The sequence below is a fragment of the Coregonus clupeaformis genome, chromosome 18, assembly GCF_020615455.1.
Source record: "Coregonus clupeaformis isolate EN_2021a chromosome 18, ASM2061545v1, whole genome shotgun sequence".
Classification (NCBI taxonomy): Eukaryota; Metazoa; Chordata; class Actinopteri; order Salmoniformes; family Salmonidae; genus Coregonus; species Coregonus clupeaformis.
Genome location: NC_059209.1, coordinates 23,271,477 through 23,291,195, shown reverse-complemented (window position 1 = coordinate 23,291,195; position 19,719 = coordinate 23,271,477). Strand labels below are relative to the sequence as shown.

Below are 19,719 nucleotides of genomic sequence, written 5' to 3'. Positions count from 1 at the left end.
AAAATGTTGCTGTTTGAAGTCTCACGTTTGATGTTTTTCACAGGACAACAGTTGGCGTGTAGAGAACCTGCTGAAATTGTGGATTATTGAGTCCAAGGACCTTCCAGCCAAGAAAAGGTACTTCTGTGAGTTGTGTCTGGACGACACACTTTATGCACGGACTACCTGCAAACTGAAAACAGACAATGTGTTCTGGGGAGAGCACTTTGAGTTCAACAACTTACCTGCCATCAAAAGTGTCACCGTCCACCTGTACAAGGAGACGGACAAAAAGAAAAAGAAGGACAAGAACAGCTATGTGGGCCTGGTCAACATTCCCACCGGCGCCGTCACGGGACGCCAGTTTATGGAAAAGTGGTACTCTGTGAGCACGCCCAACCCGAACAAAGGGAAAACGCCCGGACCTATGATTCGGCTCAAGTTGCGATACCAGAGCATGAGCATCCTGCCTATGGAGTTATATAAAGAGTTTGCAGAGTACATTACCAATAACTACATGCTGATGTGCTCCATCCTGGAGCCTGGCCTCAGTGTGAAGAACAAGGAGGAGATGGCCAGTGCCCTGGTGCACATCCTACAGAGCACCGGCAAGGCTAAGGTAAGGCACCCTACTCTCCAGAGGCTGTGTTGTGTTCTCCACATGTACATTTTCAAATGATAGTCCAAAATAGTCACATTGCCAAATGTCAACAATAAACACGAATTGGATCAAATTGATATTCGCAAGAAATCGTATTGTAATCATTACAGCTGTGAGGGCTTTGATTACTCACAATCAGTGATACCATTGTCTCAAATAACCAACAATCAACATAATCTCAGCTGCATATTGCACACAGTAGCTGCATAAGGTAAAGGGGTTTAAAGGTCCAGTGAGCCTCATTTTTCACCATAGGCTTTGTAACTTAGCCTTTGGGAGTCCTCCTTCCCCATGATTACTGTAAGCAGTCTCCTGGAAGAATGAGAATGCTTCCTGTTTGGGTTGGGAGCAGGGTCGTGTTCATGAGGAGTCAAATGGAAGAAAACAAACGGAAACACGAACGGACTACCTGCCGCATTTTCGTTTTCCATTGCAAAACGCTTTAGAACATTTTCCATTATGTTCCCTAATGAATGCAACCCAGCCTTCACATGCTGTGGAAAAATGACTGAAACCACCCCTGCTTAGAGTGGGTGATTGGGGGGACTGATGACAAGATATTGTATAAGTACTTTCTAATGAGGACTGGCTGAGAGAGGACTTGCGTACACTGACTGACATGGCTGAAAAAGCAAACCTGCTGCTAATACCGCACAATGTTGCATTTGAAACAATGGCATAGACCATTTCAATACAGTCCCTTTCTTTCACCACTTGCCATACATTAGGCTATGTGGTAAACTGTCCTTCTCTTATTCAGAGAATCAATACATGCCATTGAGGGGTTGTTTGTTTTGATGTTTTTGAAACAACAGTAAAATCAATCTGCTGTATGGAAATGAGAAATCTGGCCGAACTCCACACAACATAATCTCCCCTACTATAGCGAGAGATGGGTCATCATGTTCAAATTCAGTCTTTATCCACATTCCATCTTTATTGCACACTGTGCAGACCATCAAATCTCACCACGCCTGGAGAAGTGTTTCACTTCTCAGGAGCCACATGAATGTGATCTAGTAGCAATCAACGCTGTATCTCATATTTACATTTACATTTTAGTAATTTAGCAGACGCTCTTATCCAGAGCGACTTACAGTTAGTGATTACATTAAAAAAAATTATACTGGCCCCCCGTGGGAATCGAACCCACAACCCTGGCGTTGCAAACGCCATGCTCTATCAACTGAGCTACATCCCTGCCGGCCATTCCCTCCCCTACCCTGGACGACGCTGGGCCAATTGTGCGCCACCCATGAGTCTCCCGGTCGCGGCCGGCTGCGACAGAGCCTGGATTCGAACCAGGATCTCTAGTGGCACAGTTAGCACTGCGATGCAGTGCCTTAGACCACTGCGCCACTCAGGAGTATGAATGTGGTTGTGACCTGGTACAAAGCCACTATGCTGTCTTCTCGCTCACCATTCCCAGGGAGGAAAGCAGTGTCAGCCCCCTGTGATAATTAGCTTTGTCATCCTCATTAATTCCTGCTTCGCTCCATCCACTCTCCTGCTCCTGTAATAAAACCATGCAGTGAGACAGAACGTGTGTTCTGGTGCACAAGGTCATCAGTTGTCATTGAGGATAGCTGTTTCAGCACAGAAATGTCTCTTTAGACTTTTGACCCTCAAACGTTGCTGCTGCTATGTAACAATACTGTGAGAATGTCCATGCCCCACAGCAGCTTCTCTTAGCAAAAACAGCAACAGGGCGATGGAGCTTCATTAAACAACCTTTCTCTAATGTTAGCCTACTTTCTGCTCTGAGAAACAAGTGGGACTTTGCCTCATTTTGCATCTATCCACTGCCCCGTAGTGGCTCACACCCCCTCCCTCTCATTGAATTGAATTTAATTTCACTGTTTAGCCTGCCCTAATCCAATTGATGGATAGATAGGGGTCCATGGCTCTATGCTTTCACTCAGGTTTCTCCTAATCTAGAGGCCTTCTGTCATCAAATGGATCTCTCTCTTTAATTTAATTTGATTGAAATTACCGTGGCTGTCGGCTTCAACTTAAAGGGTTGTTCCACCTCAAAAAGCACGAGTAAGAGGATTTTGACACTCACCATCTCAGATTGTTCTGAAATTGTTTCTGTAGTTAGAAACCGAAAACATTAGCATTCCTGCAACTTTATTTTGTTAAGTTCCCCAGCAAGAAAACCAAAAATTGTCGCTCAAACAGAAAGCGGAACTAAGAAAGAGTCACTGACAACAACCAAAACTAAACAGGTGGGGTTTTAGGAGGGGTTCTTTTAAAGACAATCATGGGGGTGTCCACTGAAAGCAACAGCAACTGGGACCTAAAAGACACCCACCATGAGTGCCCACTACATTTGGTCAAGAAATTAAAACCCACACCAAACTTAAAGACAGGAAGCAAACCAAAAAGTGGAGCAAAACGAAAACAAGGAAGGTCAGATAAAGGATTGTTTTTCTAGAAATCAAATGGGGAGAGCCAACTAAAGGTGTTAACCCTCCACATCTCTCAAGACAACTGGAGCACTGGGCCAGCCACTCTTAAATATCACCTGGGCCAGCACCTCTGTAGCTCAATTGGTAGAGCATGGCGCTTGTAACGCCAGGGTAGTGGGTTCGATCCCCGGGACCACCCATACGTAAAAATGTATGCGCACATGACTGTAAGTCGCTTTGGATAAAAGCGTCTGCTAAATGGCATATTATTATGACAATCCAGCACAGGTATAACACATACTGACTAACGAGGTGACACCAATCGGTGCATCCCACGTGCTAATGTGCTAACGTCCAACCTCAAAATATAAATAGAAAAACCAAAGCCTGTAACACAATCCACCATACTTCAATGGCTAATTTCTCTGAACAGGGGGAAAAAAACATCACCAAATTTACTGGGAATACGTTACATACAGTGGGGAGAACAAGTATTTGATACACTGCCGATTTTGCAGGTTTTCCTACTTACAAAGCATGTAGAGGTCTGTAATTTTTATCATAGGTACACTTCAACTGTGAGAGACGTAATCTAAAATAAAAATCCAGAAAATCACATTGTATGATTTTTAAGTAATTAATTTACATTTTATTGCATGACATAAGTATTTGATACATCAGAAAAGCAGAACTTAATATTTGGTACAGAAACCTTTGTTTGCAATTACAGAGATCATACGTTTCCTGTAGGTCTTGACCAGGTTTGCACACACTGCAGCAGGGATTTTGGCCCACTCCTCCATACAGACCTTCTCCAGATCTTTCAGGTTTTGGGGCTGTCGCTGGGCAATACGGACTTTCAGCTCCCTCCAAAGATTTTCTATTGGGTTCAGGTCTGGAGACTGGCTAGGCCACTCCAGGACCTTGAGATGCTTCTTACGGAGCCACTCCTTAGTTGCCCTGGCTGTGTGTTTCGGGTCGTGGTCATGCTGGAAGACCCAGCCACGACCCATCTTCAATGCTCTTACTGAGGGAAGGAGGTTGTTGGCCAAGATCTCGCGATACATGGCCCCATCCATCCTCCCCTCAATACGGTGCAGTCGTCCTGTCCCCTTTGCAGAAAAGCATCCCCAAAGAATGATGTTTCCACCTCCATGGTTCACGGTTGGGATGGTGTTCTTGAGGTTGTACTCATCCTTTTTCTTCCTCCAAACACGGCGAGTGGAGTTTAGACCAAAAAGCTATATTTTTGTCTCATCAGACCACATGACCTTCTCCCATTCCTCCTCTGGATCATCCAGATGGTCATTGGCAAACTTCAGACGGGCCTGGACATGCGCTGGCTTGAGCAGGGGGACCTTGCGTGTGCTGCAGGATTTTAATCCATGACGGCGTAGTGTGTTACTAATGGTTTTCTTTGAGACTGTGGTCCCAGCTCTCTTCAGGTCATTGACCAGGCCCTGCCGTGTAGTTCTGGGCTGATCCCTCACCTTCCTCATGATCATTGATGGCCCACGAGGTGAGATCTTGCATGGAGCCCCAGACCGAGGGTGATTGACCGTCATCTTGAACTTCTTCCATTTTTCTAATGATTGCGCCAACAGTTGTTGCCTTCTCACGAAGCTGCTTGCCTATTGTCCTGTAGCCCATCCCAGCCTTGTGCAGGTCTACAATTTTATCCCTGATGTCCTTACACAGCTCTCTGGTCTTGGCCATTGTGGAGAGGTTGGAGTCTGTTTGATTGAGTGTGTGGACAGGTGTCTTTTATACAGGTAACAAGTTCAAACAGGTGCAGTTAATACAGGTAATGAGTGGAGAACAGGAGGGCTTCTTAAAGAAAAACTAACAGGTCTGTGAGAGACGGAATTCTTACTGGTTGGTAGGTGATCAAATACTTATGTCATGCAATAAAATGCAAATTAATTACTTAAAAATCATACAATGTGATTTTCTGGATTTTTGTTTTAGATTCCGTCTCTCACAGTTGAAGTGTACCTATGATAAAAATTACAGACCTCTACATGCTTTGTAAGTAGGAGAATCTGCAAAATCGGCAGTGTATCAAATACTTGTTCTCCCCACTGTAGTATGAAGAAGCAATAATCCAAGCCGCAGCTCCATAGTACTTGTTAGACATAGTGAACTGATATTGTGTACTGGTTGCTTGGGTGGGATTGGTGTGGTGGGTCCGTGGGTGGCTTTTGACCATTTTTGGGGATTCCTCATGTCTTACTCATTGGTAGGAAGAAGTTTAGTCCAATTCGGGTGTTGGGTACTATATTGAATATTATATGAATCCTATGAATTAAAATTGACAATTTGGGTGCAATCAATTAGCTTAACTTCTCAGAGATCTAAAATATTTCTCAATATTGCTCTATGTGATCTATTTACAAACCCACCTGGCATAGTGTGTTAGTGTGCATAGTGTGTTAGTTAGTGCAGTCAGTGCATGTTAAAGACTTCCCTAGCCGTTCTCTTCCCTAGCCGTTCCCTAGCCATTCTCCAGTTCTGTCTGAGGGTAACAGTAGGGACAGCAAAACCCTTTTCACACTAGTATTGTGGCAATCTGAACCATACTCTGCTAGGGCTGGCTTGGACATTTAACTTTCACATTTTCCTTTCCTAGCACGATTCCAACAACTATTGTGAATGCGTAACCATGCCGGCACGTCTCATCATAGGATGCTATACGCATAGTGTGTGTGTGTGTGTGTGTATATGTGGCTCTGTGTGTGACTGTGTGTCTGTCTGTCAGTGGAGCCGAGCCAGCGCCGAGCTGGGCTTGCTGCTCATCCACATCAACCATGGATGAGAGTCATCATCAGTGATGAGGGCTAAGAGGAGTGCTATATTAAGCCCTTAAATCCTCGTTCAACACACAGGTAGGTAGCGCTCTGACTCCTGTCCTGCCCTGCAGCCTGCCCTGCACAGGATAAACAGCACATCGTACATTCATAATCATCTGCATCCTCCAGAGAGCGTCATGGTTGAATGATCTGGCACGGGGATCACGTCTTGTCAGAGCCAGGGAGACACCAGATATGTTGACGAGGAGCATTCGGGTATCTAGCCTACATTTGGCTGATACAGTAGCTACATACTATGCATATACAGTAGCTGAAATGTCTACCTCTCTCTGGTGCAGACTTTAAGATTACGATAGCAGGTTCCCTTTGACACCTCATTAGCATGCAGAGCATAGCCTAGCGTTAGCCTACCCCCACAGGCCTCCCATAGAAGTAACTGCAGTCAGATGGAGCTGGAGCAGATAACAGAAGCTCATGGAGAGCGAGTGTGACTGGTTAAGAAAGATGCAGCCTGAGAGTGACTGTGTGTGGGAGGGGGGAAGGGAGGGATGATCCATTAGACCAGAATCGATAAGAGCGGAAGAGTGAGTCATCACTTGTGTCTGAGCTGCCTGCGACTGACTCTTTCTCCAAACCCACTGTTTTCAGGATATATCAGGCTCGCTATCAGGCTTGGGCTCTATAGCAATAGGAGTACACTGTTATTTATTTATGTAGAAACTGTACACATGCTGCATTTCAGATCACGTTGATAGGGTCATTTGCTTGCAATACACACTATCTACAGTAGGTCTCTTCACAGGACTCATCTACAGAGATCACTACCACATCATAACACACCTCGGTAAAGCAGCGCTGATGGTTGCCTTGTTCCATGATACTGCTCTGACTGCTCATTCGCTCATCGTGTTGTCAATGTTGTGTCTCCAAGTTCTTGGAGGTGAACATGGGACGATGCCACACCGATGCCCTGTTCCAATGCTTTCCAAATGCATACTTTTTTCCTCCCTTCCTTGGGAGAAATTGTTGTGCTGACATGATAGGATTTGTGAAAGCTATGTTATGGATCCCTTGCTGTTGCCTATTCAATGGGGTGAGTTCACAGGAAGGAAGGAAGGAATTTCAAAGTATTGGAACACTGCCTCACTGTTCCATTTTGCTTTCAGGACTTCCTGACTGACCTGATGATGTCAGAAGTGGATCGCTGTGGGGAGAACGAACACCTGATCTTCAGGGAGAACACGCTGGCCACCAAAGCCATCGAGGAGTACCTTAAGCTGGTGGGGCAGAAATACCTGCAGGACGCACTAGGTAAGTAACACCCACACACACTAAAGGAGAGAGTGCTACCATTACAGTAGAGAGATAAATGCTTTTAGTAGAGAGCGAAGGAGCCATGAACACATGGAATAGACCTATGAGTTGTACATTAAGTATCCTACATCCAGGCTAGTATCTGGCCGTCAGAGAAACTCCCTGTACTCTCCACACACAGTAGATCTTCAATTGACTATTCAGATCAATAATTCATTCCAGTGTTTCTGGAAAGTGACTTTGTTTGAAGCCGTGTTGAATGATGCAGAAAGGCGGCCTGTCCTTGAAGGTTGACTGGCCCGATTTAAAAGTATGAAAAAGGAATAGAAGTCTGTCAGAGAACTCAGGGCTCTTTCTTTAGTCGTCTATCGACTGCGGGGTGGTGAGAAGAAAGAAACCTGTGATTTAAATCTGTGATGTGATGTCTATGGCCGTGTACAAATAGAGTCGAACGGAAATCAATTCAATAAAGGGAACAGTGTGGTTTTTTTTGTTGCATGTTTTGTCATGCGTCACAGGATATTTAACTCACCACATTATAATGATCCAGTGGTCCATAAACAGTCATAACAAATAGCAGCAGCTGTTTTCTTAGTACAATAAGTGGGTTTTCTATCGGTGTGCATGGCATTAGCGTGTTCCAACTAGCAGAACTGTAGTCTTTATGGAGTGATTTTAGTGTAGAAAGAAATTGAATCTGAATGTAATTTCTTTTTCCATTAAAACAACTCCATAACTGTAATCCTATATGTACTGTAGATTGTAGTCCTAGACATAGTAGTGACCCCAGGCCTGTGTGCTGTGCTGTGCTCCCTCCCTCTCTCTTCTAGGCGAGTTCATCAAAGCCCTGTACGAGTCGGACGAGAACTGTGAGGTGGACCCGGGGAAGTGTTCCTCAGGAAACCTCCCTGAGCACCAGAGCAACCTGAAGATGTGCTGTGAGCTGGCCTTCTGCAAGATCATCGACTCCTACCGGTAAATACAAACACACACCCCTCCCCCTCTCTGCCAATGCAAGTAGCTAGCATTAGCCCTCATACTCTACTATCAAGTTGTCCATCTTTCAGAGCTTTCACAATTATCGAATCAATAATGAATGCATGAATTGTGCAAAAGGTTAAGTCAAAAACAACATGGCGGTATTTTATTTAGCGGTAACATTTCCTTCTCTACCAATGTTTCCATGCAGTGTTTTTCCGCGGGAGCTGAAGGAGGTGTTTGCCTCGTGGAGGCAGGAGTGCAGCAGTCGGGGCCGGCCGGACATCAGCGAGCGTCTGATCAGCGCCTCTCTGTTCCTGCGCTTCCTGTGTCCGGCCGTCATGTCCCCGTCGCTTTTCAACCTGATGCAGGAGTACCCAGACGACCGCACTGCGCGAACCCTCACGCTCATCGCCAAGGTCACACAGAACCTCGCCAACTTCACCAAGTAAGTGCGGGTGTGTGTACTTGTGCATGTGTACGAGTGTGTGTGTGTGTGTGTGCGCATCCATGAAAATATACATGTGTATACAGTGAGGGAAAAAAGTATTTGATCCCCTGCTGATTTTGTACGTTTGCCCACTGACAAAGACATGATCAGTCTATAATTTTAATGGTAGGTTTATTTGAACAGTGAGAGACAGAATAACAACAAAAAAATCCAGAAAAACGCATGTAAAAAATGTTATAAATTGATTTGCATTTTAATGAGGGAAATAAGTATTTGACCCCTCTGCAAAACATGACTTAGTACTTGGTGGCAAAACCCTTGTTGGCAATCAGAGGTCAGACGTTTCTTGTAGTTGGCCACCAGGTTTGCACAAATCTCAGGAGGGATTTTGTTCCACTCCTCTTTGCAGATCTAATCCAAGTCATTAAGGTTTTGAGGCTGACGTTTGGCAACTCGAACCTTCAGCTCCCTCCACAGATTTTCTATGGGATTAAGGTCTGGAGACTGGCTAGGCCACTCCAGGACCTTAATGTGCTTCTTCTTGAGCCACTCCTTTGTTGCCTTGGCCGTGTGTTTTGGGTCATTGTCATGCTGGAATACCCATCCACGACCCATTTTCAATGCCCTGGCTGAGGGAAGGAGGTTCTCACCCAAGATTTGACGGTACATGGACCCGTCCATTGTCCCTTTGATGCGGTGAAGTTGTCCTGTCCCCTTAGCAGAAAAACACCCCCAAAGCATAATGTTTCCACCTCCATGTTTGATGGTGGGGATGGTGTTCTTGGGGTCATAGGCAGCATTCCTCCTCCTCCAAACACGGCGAGTTGAGTTGATGCCAAAGAGCTCCATTTTGGTCTCATCTGACCACAGCACTTTCACCCAGTTCTCCTCTGAATCATTCAGATGTTCATTGGCAAACTTCAGACGGGCCTGTATATGTGCTTTCTTGAGCAGGGGGACCTTGCGGGCGCTGCAGGATTTCAGTCCTTCACGGCATAGTGTGTTACCAATTGTTTTCTTGGTGACTATGGTCCCAGCTGCCTTGAGATAATTGACAAGATCCTCCCGTGTAGTTCTGGGCTGATCCCTCACCTTCTCATGATCATTGTAACTCCATGAGGTGAGATCTTGCATGGAGCCCCAGGCCGAGGGAGATTGACAGTTCTTTTGTGTTTCTTCCATTTGCAAATAATCGCACCAACTGTTGTCACCTTCTCACCAAGCTGCTTGGCGATGGTCTTGTAGCCCATTCCAGCCTTGTGTAGGTCTACAATCTTGTCCCTGACATCCTTGGAGAGCTCTTTGGTCTTGGCCATGGTGGAGAGTTTGGAATCTGATTGATTGATTGCTTCTGTGGACAGGTGTCTTTTATACAGGTAACAAGCTGAGTTTAGGAGCACTCCCTTTAAGAGTGTGCTCCTAATCTCAGCTCATTACCTGTATAAAAGACACCTGGGAGCCAGAAATCTTTCTGATTGAGAGGGGGTCAAATACCTATTTCCCTCATTAAAATGCAAATCAATTTATAACATTTTTGACATGTGTTTTTCTGGATTTTTTTGTTGTTATTCTGTCTCACTGTTCAAATAAACCTACCATTAAAATGATAGACTTATCATTTCTTTGTCAGTGGGCAAATGTACAAAATCAGCAGGGGATCAAATACTTTTTTCCCTCACTGTATGTGTTTGTCTGATGAAAATAGCATAATTCCCCTCTGTTTCGGTTTTTGTTTCTTTGTCTGTCCAGGTTTGGTAACAAGGAGGAGTACATGTCCTTTATGAACCAGTTCCTGGAGCACGAGTGGACCAACATGCAGCGCTTCCTTCTGGAGATCTCCAACCCAGAGACCATTTCCAACACGTCAGGGTTCGAGGGTTACATTGACCTGGGCCGCGAGCTCTCCACCCTGCACTCCCTGCTGGCAGAGACCGTCTCTCAGCTGGACCAGGTACCAGGATTACAACACACTGCTTTGATTTACTCTCACAATACTCACTACTTTCTGCGAACAGAGCTACCGGAAATCAGTCCTTTTCAATGGGCTTAACATAAACATGCTAGGATAGCAGTCTATTGTGAACGTACAGATTTTATATGTGAAAAGACATGTTACTAAATAATGAGTTCTCAGGAATTGCATGAGACATATGCATGGTAGAAATTGTAAAGAAGTATACTTTACGTTATTATTTTGTGTCCTGCAGAGCACAGCCTCTAAGCTGGGTCCACTGGCCCGTATACTGCGGGATGTGAACTCAGCACTGACCAACCCGTCTGGGGTCCAGGTGTCTACCCCCACGGAGCGTATGGGCTCTCCCCCCCTTCCCCTCCCCCTGGCAGGCTGCAGCCTCTCCACCGGCCTGCCTCTCCACAAGATGGTCATGGACAGCGAGCTTTCTGGGTAAGGGGGCCACAGTGGCATTCTAATGATATAGTGCTATTTGTGCTTCGTTCTTTGGGAACCACAAGGATATTGTCTTTACAGTGTCTCCGGTCAAAACAAAATGTATCTCATTTTTCACTGTTGTCTTGGTACAGGTTGGTTGATTTTACGAGGCTGCCGTCGCCAACCCCAGAGAACAAGGACCTATTCTTTGTGACGAGGAACTCTGGCATCCAGCAGTCTCCAGCCAGGAGCTCCAGTTACTCGGAGGCCAACGAGGCTGAGGTGCAGCTCCCCAATGCCAGCAAGAGTCTATCCATGGTGGACCTACAAGATAGCCTCAGCCTGGAGAGTACCCCTGGCCCCCGCCCTGCCTCCCCCAGCGACATGCTCCTCAATGACTGCCAGTCTCCCGTCACCCCTGGGCCAGGGGGCTGGGCCGCCCGTACCCCTCAGGGCATTATCCCCGGACCCACCCTCAGGAGAACGGGTCAGACCCCCACCAACCCTAGCACAGAGAGCAGCACCCCGGGTCCAGGGAGGCCCTCCCAGCTCCTGACCCCGCTCTCATTCCAGAACCCCGTTTACCAGATGGCCACGGGCATGACCATGAGCGTGTCCCCGCGGGGTCCCCTGGCCGATTCAGGCTCCGAGGGCCACAGCTCTCACAGCTCTCAGGGCAACAACACAGAGGACGCCCCCAAGCAGCAGGGGGTATTCCTCACCCAAGGGGTGGCAGTCGGGAGCGCGGGAGGCAGCAGCAGTGAGGACTTTGCGCGGCGCTCAGGGGAGTTCACAACCCGCCGCCAGCTGGTCCTCATGGAACCCCCGCGGCAGAACAGCTCCGGACCCCAGCGCAGGATAGACCAGCCCCCTCCGCCAGTCACCAGGGGCAGGACGCCGCCAAACATGCTCCAGACGGCCTACCCCGTGCCGCGGCCCTCCAGCGGCAGCATGATGTCATCTCCCGACTGGGGGCCCAGTGGCGGCACCCGGTTGAGACAGCAGTCGTCCTCGTCCAAAGGGGACAGTCCTGAGACCAAGCAGCACACCCTGCACAAAGTGAGTAGAGCATGTCATGTGTATGTGTGAGGAGGGGGGGGCTGTGGCTGTGTGTGGTCTCACTATGATCCTGGACGGCCACTGTGTCTGCTGGCTTTTATTAGAGATAAGCTCTTGGTTGACTAACCACTTAATATCTATCTAGCCAGAGTTTGGATTGCATGTACTCGTGCTGCAGGTAGGAAATAATATTCTGATGAGGAGTATCTCTCCATAACCAATGGCTGATCTACGGAATAATAAACCCAGCTCTGCTAGCCTAACTTCATCTGTGGCCTAGAGGGATGAGCCAGGCAGGATATGACCTCGGGTGGAGGTATCCAGCTCACAGTCACAGTGGTGGGTGGAGAGGGTATGTATGGAGAGCCCAACTGGCCTCAATAAGCTATCATAACACTCGGCCTTGCTGAGCCAATAGCAAATCACCCAGGGCAGTGAGCCACAGGCAGTACCCTAACAAGCGTCAACGCTGGAGCCTGCTAACGGACTAGACAAACATAATTAATTGTGTGACTGTGGACACCGGAGTGGTTATTAAATGCCTGTTCCGCCCAACTAAATCATTTTTGTTGGTGGTCTGAATAAATCCTCCTTATAAAATGATCAAGCATTTGTCAACTGAACCCCCGCCCCCCTCCCCTTCGTAATATTTAGAATTAAAACAAAATAAGTGTCCTACTCTATTTTGGGCTTGATCTCTGTGGGTGTGTGTGGCAGTCTCCAGGTCCCAATCAGAGTAGAAGAGAAGGTTATTAGAAGTAGAAGGTTATTAGAGAACAACCCAGGGGGGCAGGTGAAAAGACTGGTTTAACATACAGACTAAAGGAACCGTTTTGCTTTTAAACAAATAAATTCAAACAATGATTAAAATCTTCTTTAGACAATTCCAGAAGGACAATGCAAAACAAGCATCCCTGTGCCTTCCCACTTGCTTCACAGTTGTTCCTCTAAATCCCCCTAGCTGAATACACTGGCTCTCCTCTACTCCTCTGTAGACACTTCTCATTGTAGCTTGTGATCTTCAACATGCAACATTAGTTTACCCTGCCGCGCTTCTTTTCCATTACTTACCAGAAGGCTTGTGTGTTTGCTCCACCAGGCGCCTTCCCCTGTGAACCCCAATGCCCTGGACCGCACTGCTGCCTGGCTGTTGAATATGAATGTGCAGTATTTAGACCATGAGGGACTTGACCCTGATACCAAGCACAGGGAAGACCTTCGAAACAAAGAGGAGCTCACTCAAACTGAAAAGGTAACTAACGTCTAGCCTCTTGTAAAACCTAGCATCTGCTACAGCACCACATCACAACATCATTCAGCACAGCTACTTACAGACATCTTCATTACTTTATAGGAGAAGCAGAAAGTCATAAAAGATTAATGTTTAACATGAGCAATTAATACGTGATTCTAGGGTTGTTATTGATTGCCAACAATGAAGTGATTGGGTTGCGGAGCCATAAGCAAAGACATAACAAAGACTCTATCTCTCCCTACTAGCAGGCCTGTCCATGATTTGAATTAATGTGAATATTGAAGGTTAAATGCTGCTTAAATGGTATGGAAAATGATACTGTGTGTGCAGAGAGATGCTCCATGATATATACTGGTAGTGTAATGATAGTATTGTATACGAGTTGAATTAGCCTCTATTCTGATGTTGTTTAAATGTAGGTAGACAGATGGGGTTAGGCTGAACTGCTCGTACTGCAGCTAGAGAGGCCATATCTCAAAAGACAGTGGTGACAATTCAAGTGTACCCTCCCTCTGACAATTTTCCTAGCTACTCCACTGAATTATACACCAGCAACATATTGCACTCGCACACACGTTTTCATCACACACATACACAAATTAATGGTTTTCAACTTATAGATAGACAACTTTTCTTTTCAAGAGGTGTTTTAGTGATTGTTTTAGTGTGACTTTTTTTTATAGATAGACAACTTTTGTTTTCAAGAGGTGTTTTAGTGATTTATTTCAAAGATGTTAGGTCTGCCAAAGATGGAACCAATCACTGTCCTTTTAAAGCGATAGTGGTGATTCTTACAAATCAAACAGCTGTTTATTATGTTGGTCAATTACTAACAATACATCCCCTTTATAAAATCGTTAGTTGAAGGGCCCTTTTTAATAGATTTGTATTTAAATCCCATTTGACTTAAGAGGTTGATCATGCAGCTTGTTGACTGCTGTGGGGTATATTTGTTTATATCTGTTCTGAATTCACTTGCTTGCAGAATTTCCTAGAGACAGCAGAAATGTACCTAAAAGCTTTGCAGGATCCTGCATTTGAACCCAGTCGGCTTTTCACAGCATGACTAGAAGCTGTATTTGTATTTATTATGGATCCCCATTAGCTGCTGCCAAGGCAGCAGCTACTCTTCCTGGGGTCCAGCAAAATTAAGGCAGTTATACATTTTGAAAACATTACAATACATTCATAACAGGTTTCACAACATATTAAGTGTGTGCCCACAGGCCTCTACTCTACTACCATTTACATTTTACATTTTAGTCACTTAGCAGACGCTCTTATCCAGAGTGCATACATTTTTATACTGGCCCCCCATGGGAATCGAACCCACAACCCTGGCGTTGCAAACGCCATGCTCTACCAACTGAGCTACATCCCTGCCGGCCATTCCCTCCCCTACCCTGGACGACGCTGGGCCAATTGTGCGCCGCCTCATGGGTCTCCCGGTCGCGGCCAGCTACAACAGAGCCTGGATTCGAACCAGGATCTCTAGTGGCACAGCTAGCACTGTGATGCAGTGCCTTAGACCACTGCGCCACTTGGGACCCCACATATCTATAACACAAAATCCATGTGTACTCGTGTGTTTGTATGCATGTGCCTATGTTTGTGTTGCTTCACAGTCCCCGCTGTTCCATAAGGTGTATTTTTATCTGTTTTTTAAATCTAATTTTACTGCTGGCATGAGTTACCTGATGTGGAATAGAGTTCCATATAGTCATGGCTCTATGTAGTACTGTGTGCCTCCCATAGTCTGTCCTGGACTTGGGGACTGTGAAGAGACCTCTGGTGGTATGAGAATGACAGGTGTGTTTGCGTGCGTTTGGGCATGCACGTATGTGCGCGAATGTGTATGTTGTCACTGACTCACCACGGCCAATCTGTCCTGTGTCCAGTACCAGCAGGAGATCGCCATCCTCCAGGATAAACTGCGTCTGTCAGCCAAGAAGCTGGAGGAGTATGAGTGTCACTTGAAGGGCCAGGACGAGCAGACCCAGAAGATGCTGTTGGAGTACCAGGCGCGCCTGGAGGACACGGAGGAGCGCCTGCGCCGGCAGCAGGACGACAAGGAGCTCCAGATGAAGAGCATCATCACCAGGTGGGGTGTCCTCTACCTACCAGTGGAGGCTGGTGTCACTTCAAATCAGAGGACAGGTTAATTGTGGCTTTTTTTAATGGCTGTAATTAGGGTCATGGAATTTTGAATTAAATGTTATTGGTCACGTCCACATATTTTGCTGATTGTATCGGGGTGTAGCGACATGCTTATGTTCCTAGCGCCAACAGTGCAGTAGTACCTAACAGTACAAAACAACATACGCAAATAAATAAAAAATCAAGAAAGGAATTAAGAAATATTACAATAAGCAATGTCAGAGTCCGGAATATAAATATATATGTATATGATGGTGTGTCTATAGACATTATGGACAGTATATGACTAGAAAAGGTGTGTACAGCAGTAGTTATATAGGATGGGCCTTGACTAGAATACAGTATATACATATGAAGTGACCAGTGTTCAATGACTATGTACATAGGGCAGCAGTCTCTAAGGTGCAGGGTTGAGTACCAGGTGGTAGCCGGCTAGTAACAGTGACTAAAGTTTGGGGTACTGGCCGGCTAGTGGTGACTATTAAACAGTCTGATGGCGGTAATTGGCCAGACTTTTTTTTTTTTTTACGGTTATGACGGTTATTTTATTTTTATGATGGTCTTCATCCATAACCGTTGGTTACACAGTTATACAGTAATTGTGCCAGCTCTAGCTGTAATGGAATAAATGGAACAGTTCCAGCCACTGCGATGAGCCATCCTCCCTTCACCAGTCCCCACTGTTCTCTGCCTACACTAACTCACTATGAACTATGTAATATGGTCCTGGTTTTGTGTACAAAAAAAAAAACGTATTTGTTGTGTTGTCGGTGCTATGCATCGAGAAGATAAATGTAATATTTTTAACATCACTATAATAAAAAAATCTGTCAACAACTCCAGCTTTCACCAGCCACCGGTACAAACATATCTTTGTTACTGTTTCAGGCTGATGTCTGTTGAGGAGGAACTGAAGAAAGATCATTCGGATATGCAATCGATAGTGGACTCAAAACAGAAGATCATTGAAGCCCAGGTGAGTGCTTAGTGTACACGAGAGATGAATTGGCTGTATCAGCAATTACAGTTCCACAACTGTGAATATACTGTATTTACTGAAATACTGTATTCACAGATTTACTGTATGTCAGACTAAGGTCTTGAAGAGGACAGCGCCCTCTGGTGTAAAAACAATGTAAACGACCTCAGATTGAAAATGAAAGTCCAGCTCCATGCAAAAAAAAAACAAGTAACTGGAATTACTGTAACAAGTACAGTATGGACTGTACGTGGACAATACGTGTCTGAAACATTCCCTTTCTGTTCACAATAGTGGCTGCTTGTTTTGATTAGGTCGTGTTGGTCTACTGAGGAGCTACAGTTTATCAGCAATATTATGAAGGTTTCATTGGATTGTGTGAGAATGTGTAACAATACTAACCCTCCTCTTCTCTTCCTCCCTCCCCTCTCCTCCTCACTCTGCAGGAGAAACGCATTGCCTCTCTGGACTCGGCCAACGCCCGACTGATGAGCGCTCTGACCCAGCTGAAGGAGCGCTACAGCATGCAGACACGCAACGGCATCTCCCCCACCAACCCCAGCAAACTCCAGATCACTGAGAACGGAGAGTTCAGGAACAGCAGCAACTGCTAGGGATGGGGAGAGGGCCTCGCTCAACTCAATGACACTTGGGCTGGGTGAGAGATGAGAACATGGCCACACCCAGCCACTCTCCGGAGAAACAGATTCATACTGTACAAATCCATTATTTTCAATGGATGAGGTCATGATGACATAAAGAAGTCCTCTGTTACCTACAAGGGGTAGACTGACTATGAATCTGTTGCTGAACAATATAAAGGAATTTATCAGATTGACTTTAGAGAAAGTTATAATGTCCACAACACCTGGCTGCAAGACATCCCAAACTCTCTATCCCAGTTCATTAAACAACATTGTATCAAATAAGATGGGAATAGGTTGCGCTGTTATCTTAGAAAGAGCCTGTTTTGAAGTGATTTGAACCATTATAAGCTTCAGAATGTTTCTGATTTCTCATTTACACTTATAATTTTCAGTCACCGCGTTGAAATAGCACAGGTTGCTAAAAGAGGATGCTCTTTTATGGACCTTACATGTTTTCAGAGCGCACTTGTACCCTACATGTCCCTCTGACCTATAGAATACAGTACTACAATACTCAGCCCATTTCTTCTGGCAACAGTATAGTACAACACAAGTGTATAGGACATTGTAGCATCAATCTTCGATTTTACTCAATGGCTGTTTTTTACCCCACTGTTTTTGTTTCAAACTTCAATAGCATACATACAGTATATGTTGACAAGTGACCAACTCTCTATCAGTGAAAGCCTCCTCTATTGTTGACAACCTTTGCTGAAAACACATCCCAATAGCAAGTGTTTCTGTATTCTACCTGTATATTTTAGGTATCCCCTTCTTTTCTTACCTCAAATGATTTTTTTGCATGTATCATATCAGGACTACAGTAGCACAACAAGCTTACTTTGTTTTAAATTGCTAATAGTAAGGAAAGAGCTCAACTATTTCATTTTTTGCATACTTTGTATGTCCTTAAATATTAGTCTATTTAGAGGTTTATATGCCTCAGAGATGTATATAAAATGTTCACAGTATTTTTATTGATTGTTTGGAATAGTATTTGTACAGTAAGTGTTCCTTGTATTCAACTCGGCTGTGCTAATATTACAATTTAAGAGGTTCTGACTGTAATTTTCGTTCTACTTCAGTAGATAGTTCACACATCATTTGACCCATTATTCCCCTTTCATACGTGGGTATTCTTTGTTAAAAATGAAAAATGTATTGATGCTGTTATATGAATGATATTGATAGACATAGTTTACTGTTTTGTCAACTGTGTATTTAAATGGTTATGTATGGGCCAGTCCTTCATTGTTTGCAGTTTGTCAGTGCTGAATAGAATAGGACTGAAATCTAATACCTGGCCACTCCTCTACCCTTGCACTTCTGGAACTTAGCTAATGGCCCTACAGTATGCACTTTCAACCAACAGAAACACTCTTTAATTTAGAATACCTTCTATCCAAAGTAAAGAACAAAACATTCATATGGGGTTTTATAGGCTGTAACTGAGGTATAAACCAGATTCATTGTCAGTTCCAGTTCCCTTTAGTGTTGATTAAGGGCTCGATTCAATCCGTATCGCGGAAGTTCAGCGCTATAGCGCAATTAAAATTTAAAGGCAATGTTCCAGTCTTCACTGAGACTGTATTCACGGTAAACGCTGCATATGTCGGCTCAATCGGAAATTACCTTTACATTTCAATTGTGCTGTAGCGTTGAACTATCGTGATTCGGGTTTAATCGAGCCCTAAAGCTATAAACATGGAGTGGACTCAAAGGATTTTTTGTGTAGTCTTATTTAAGGTGCAGGTATCTAGCTAACTTTAGCAACCATCAAAGGTGGTATCAACAAGTGGCTCTGCATGATTTCTCAATTCTGACTTCTGCAAATTCTCCTCTGAAAACACTAGTGGTCTCCTTTCAGAAAGTTAGAGGCACCTCAAACAGTTCTTAGTCACTGTGTTGACCTGTGTTCTGGTCTGTGGAAATGTTTAGCTTAACCAGAATGAACATTGTTAAAGTATGTTCTGTTCTTCAAATTTTAAAAGTGATGTAAAATTGTATGTATGGTGTGATCTAAATTATGTTTGTTTTTATCAGTTCCTTATTTATTGAATTTCTATATTGTTTTTGATTTAATAAAATGCCCTCATGCTGAATAGTATTTGTCAGAGAATGATGGATTGTGTTGAAGATGCAGGTATAAAAAAAGAAGTCTGCATTCTGATAGAAATGTGCTCCTATTTCCCTCAAGTGGTCTTACTGCACCCAACCTGCTCACTCAAGAGAAAATGTCTAAGGGTTTCAATTGATTTTCTCTTTCAAAGCCAAAGGTACATCTATCCCGCTATGGTGTTATTTTATTGAAAGGAAATAGTATATACTGGACTGCAATAGAAACCACAGATCAATTCACAATATTGTGCATCTTCATGGTCTCCCAGTACTTTTAGGGAGGTTTTGCAACCAATTTGCAAGAAGAGAGTGACTTACCAAAACTATTATTTTCCTTGCTCTATATAATACTGAACAATATTTTGCCATGTTGTTACTACAAACTCATCAACTTTTGTATGAATGTTAAAAGAATCATTCGATTTGTGTAAATGGTAACAAGAATAGGTCTACCAAAATGTATGTAATTTATGTACAAATGCAACTAGACGTATTAAAGATTTATTTCGCT

The 19,719-nt window shown here is 44.5% G+C and overlaps 1 protein-coding gene across 3 annotated transcripts in view; it reads left to right on the top strand.

Annotated features, from left to right (window-relative positions):
- LOC121550203 (disabled homolog 2-interacting protein-like) overlaps window positions 1-18,667 on the top strand; it is a 95,709-nt gene extending 77,042 nt beyond the window's left edge. For 2 of the 3 annotated variants that reach the window (XM_041862349.2, XM_045226820.1), the window contains 11 exons: window positions 44-598; window positions 7,028-7,172; window positions 8,006-8,150; window positions 8,365-8,601; window positions 10,354-10,555; window positions 10,812-11,008; window positions 11,146-12,052; window positions 13,152-13,304; window positions 15,206-15,408; window positions 16,353-16,440; window positions 16,890-18,667. In XM_041862349.2, coding sequence (XP_041718283.1) covers window positions 44-598; window positions 7,028-7,172; window positions 8,006-8,150; window positions 8,365-8,601; window positions 10,354-10,555; window positions 10,812-11,008; window positions 11,146-12,052; window positions 13,152-13,304; window positions 15,206-15,408; window positions 16,353-16,440; window positions 16,890-17,057 — 3,000 coding nt within the window. In that variant the 3' untranslated portion in view covers window positions 17,058-18,667. The remainder of the gene's footprint in view (window positions 1-43; window positions 599-7,027; window positions 7,173-8,005; window positions 8,151-8,364; window positions 8,602-10,353; window positions 10,556-10,811; window positions 11,009-11,145; window positions 12,053-13,151; window positions 13,305-15,205; window positions 15,409-16,352; window positions 16,441-16,889) is intronic. The other variant, XM_045226821.1, reaches the window with a different exon arrangement.
- Window positions 18,668-19,719: the final 1,052 nt, after the last annotated feature.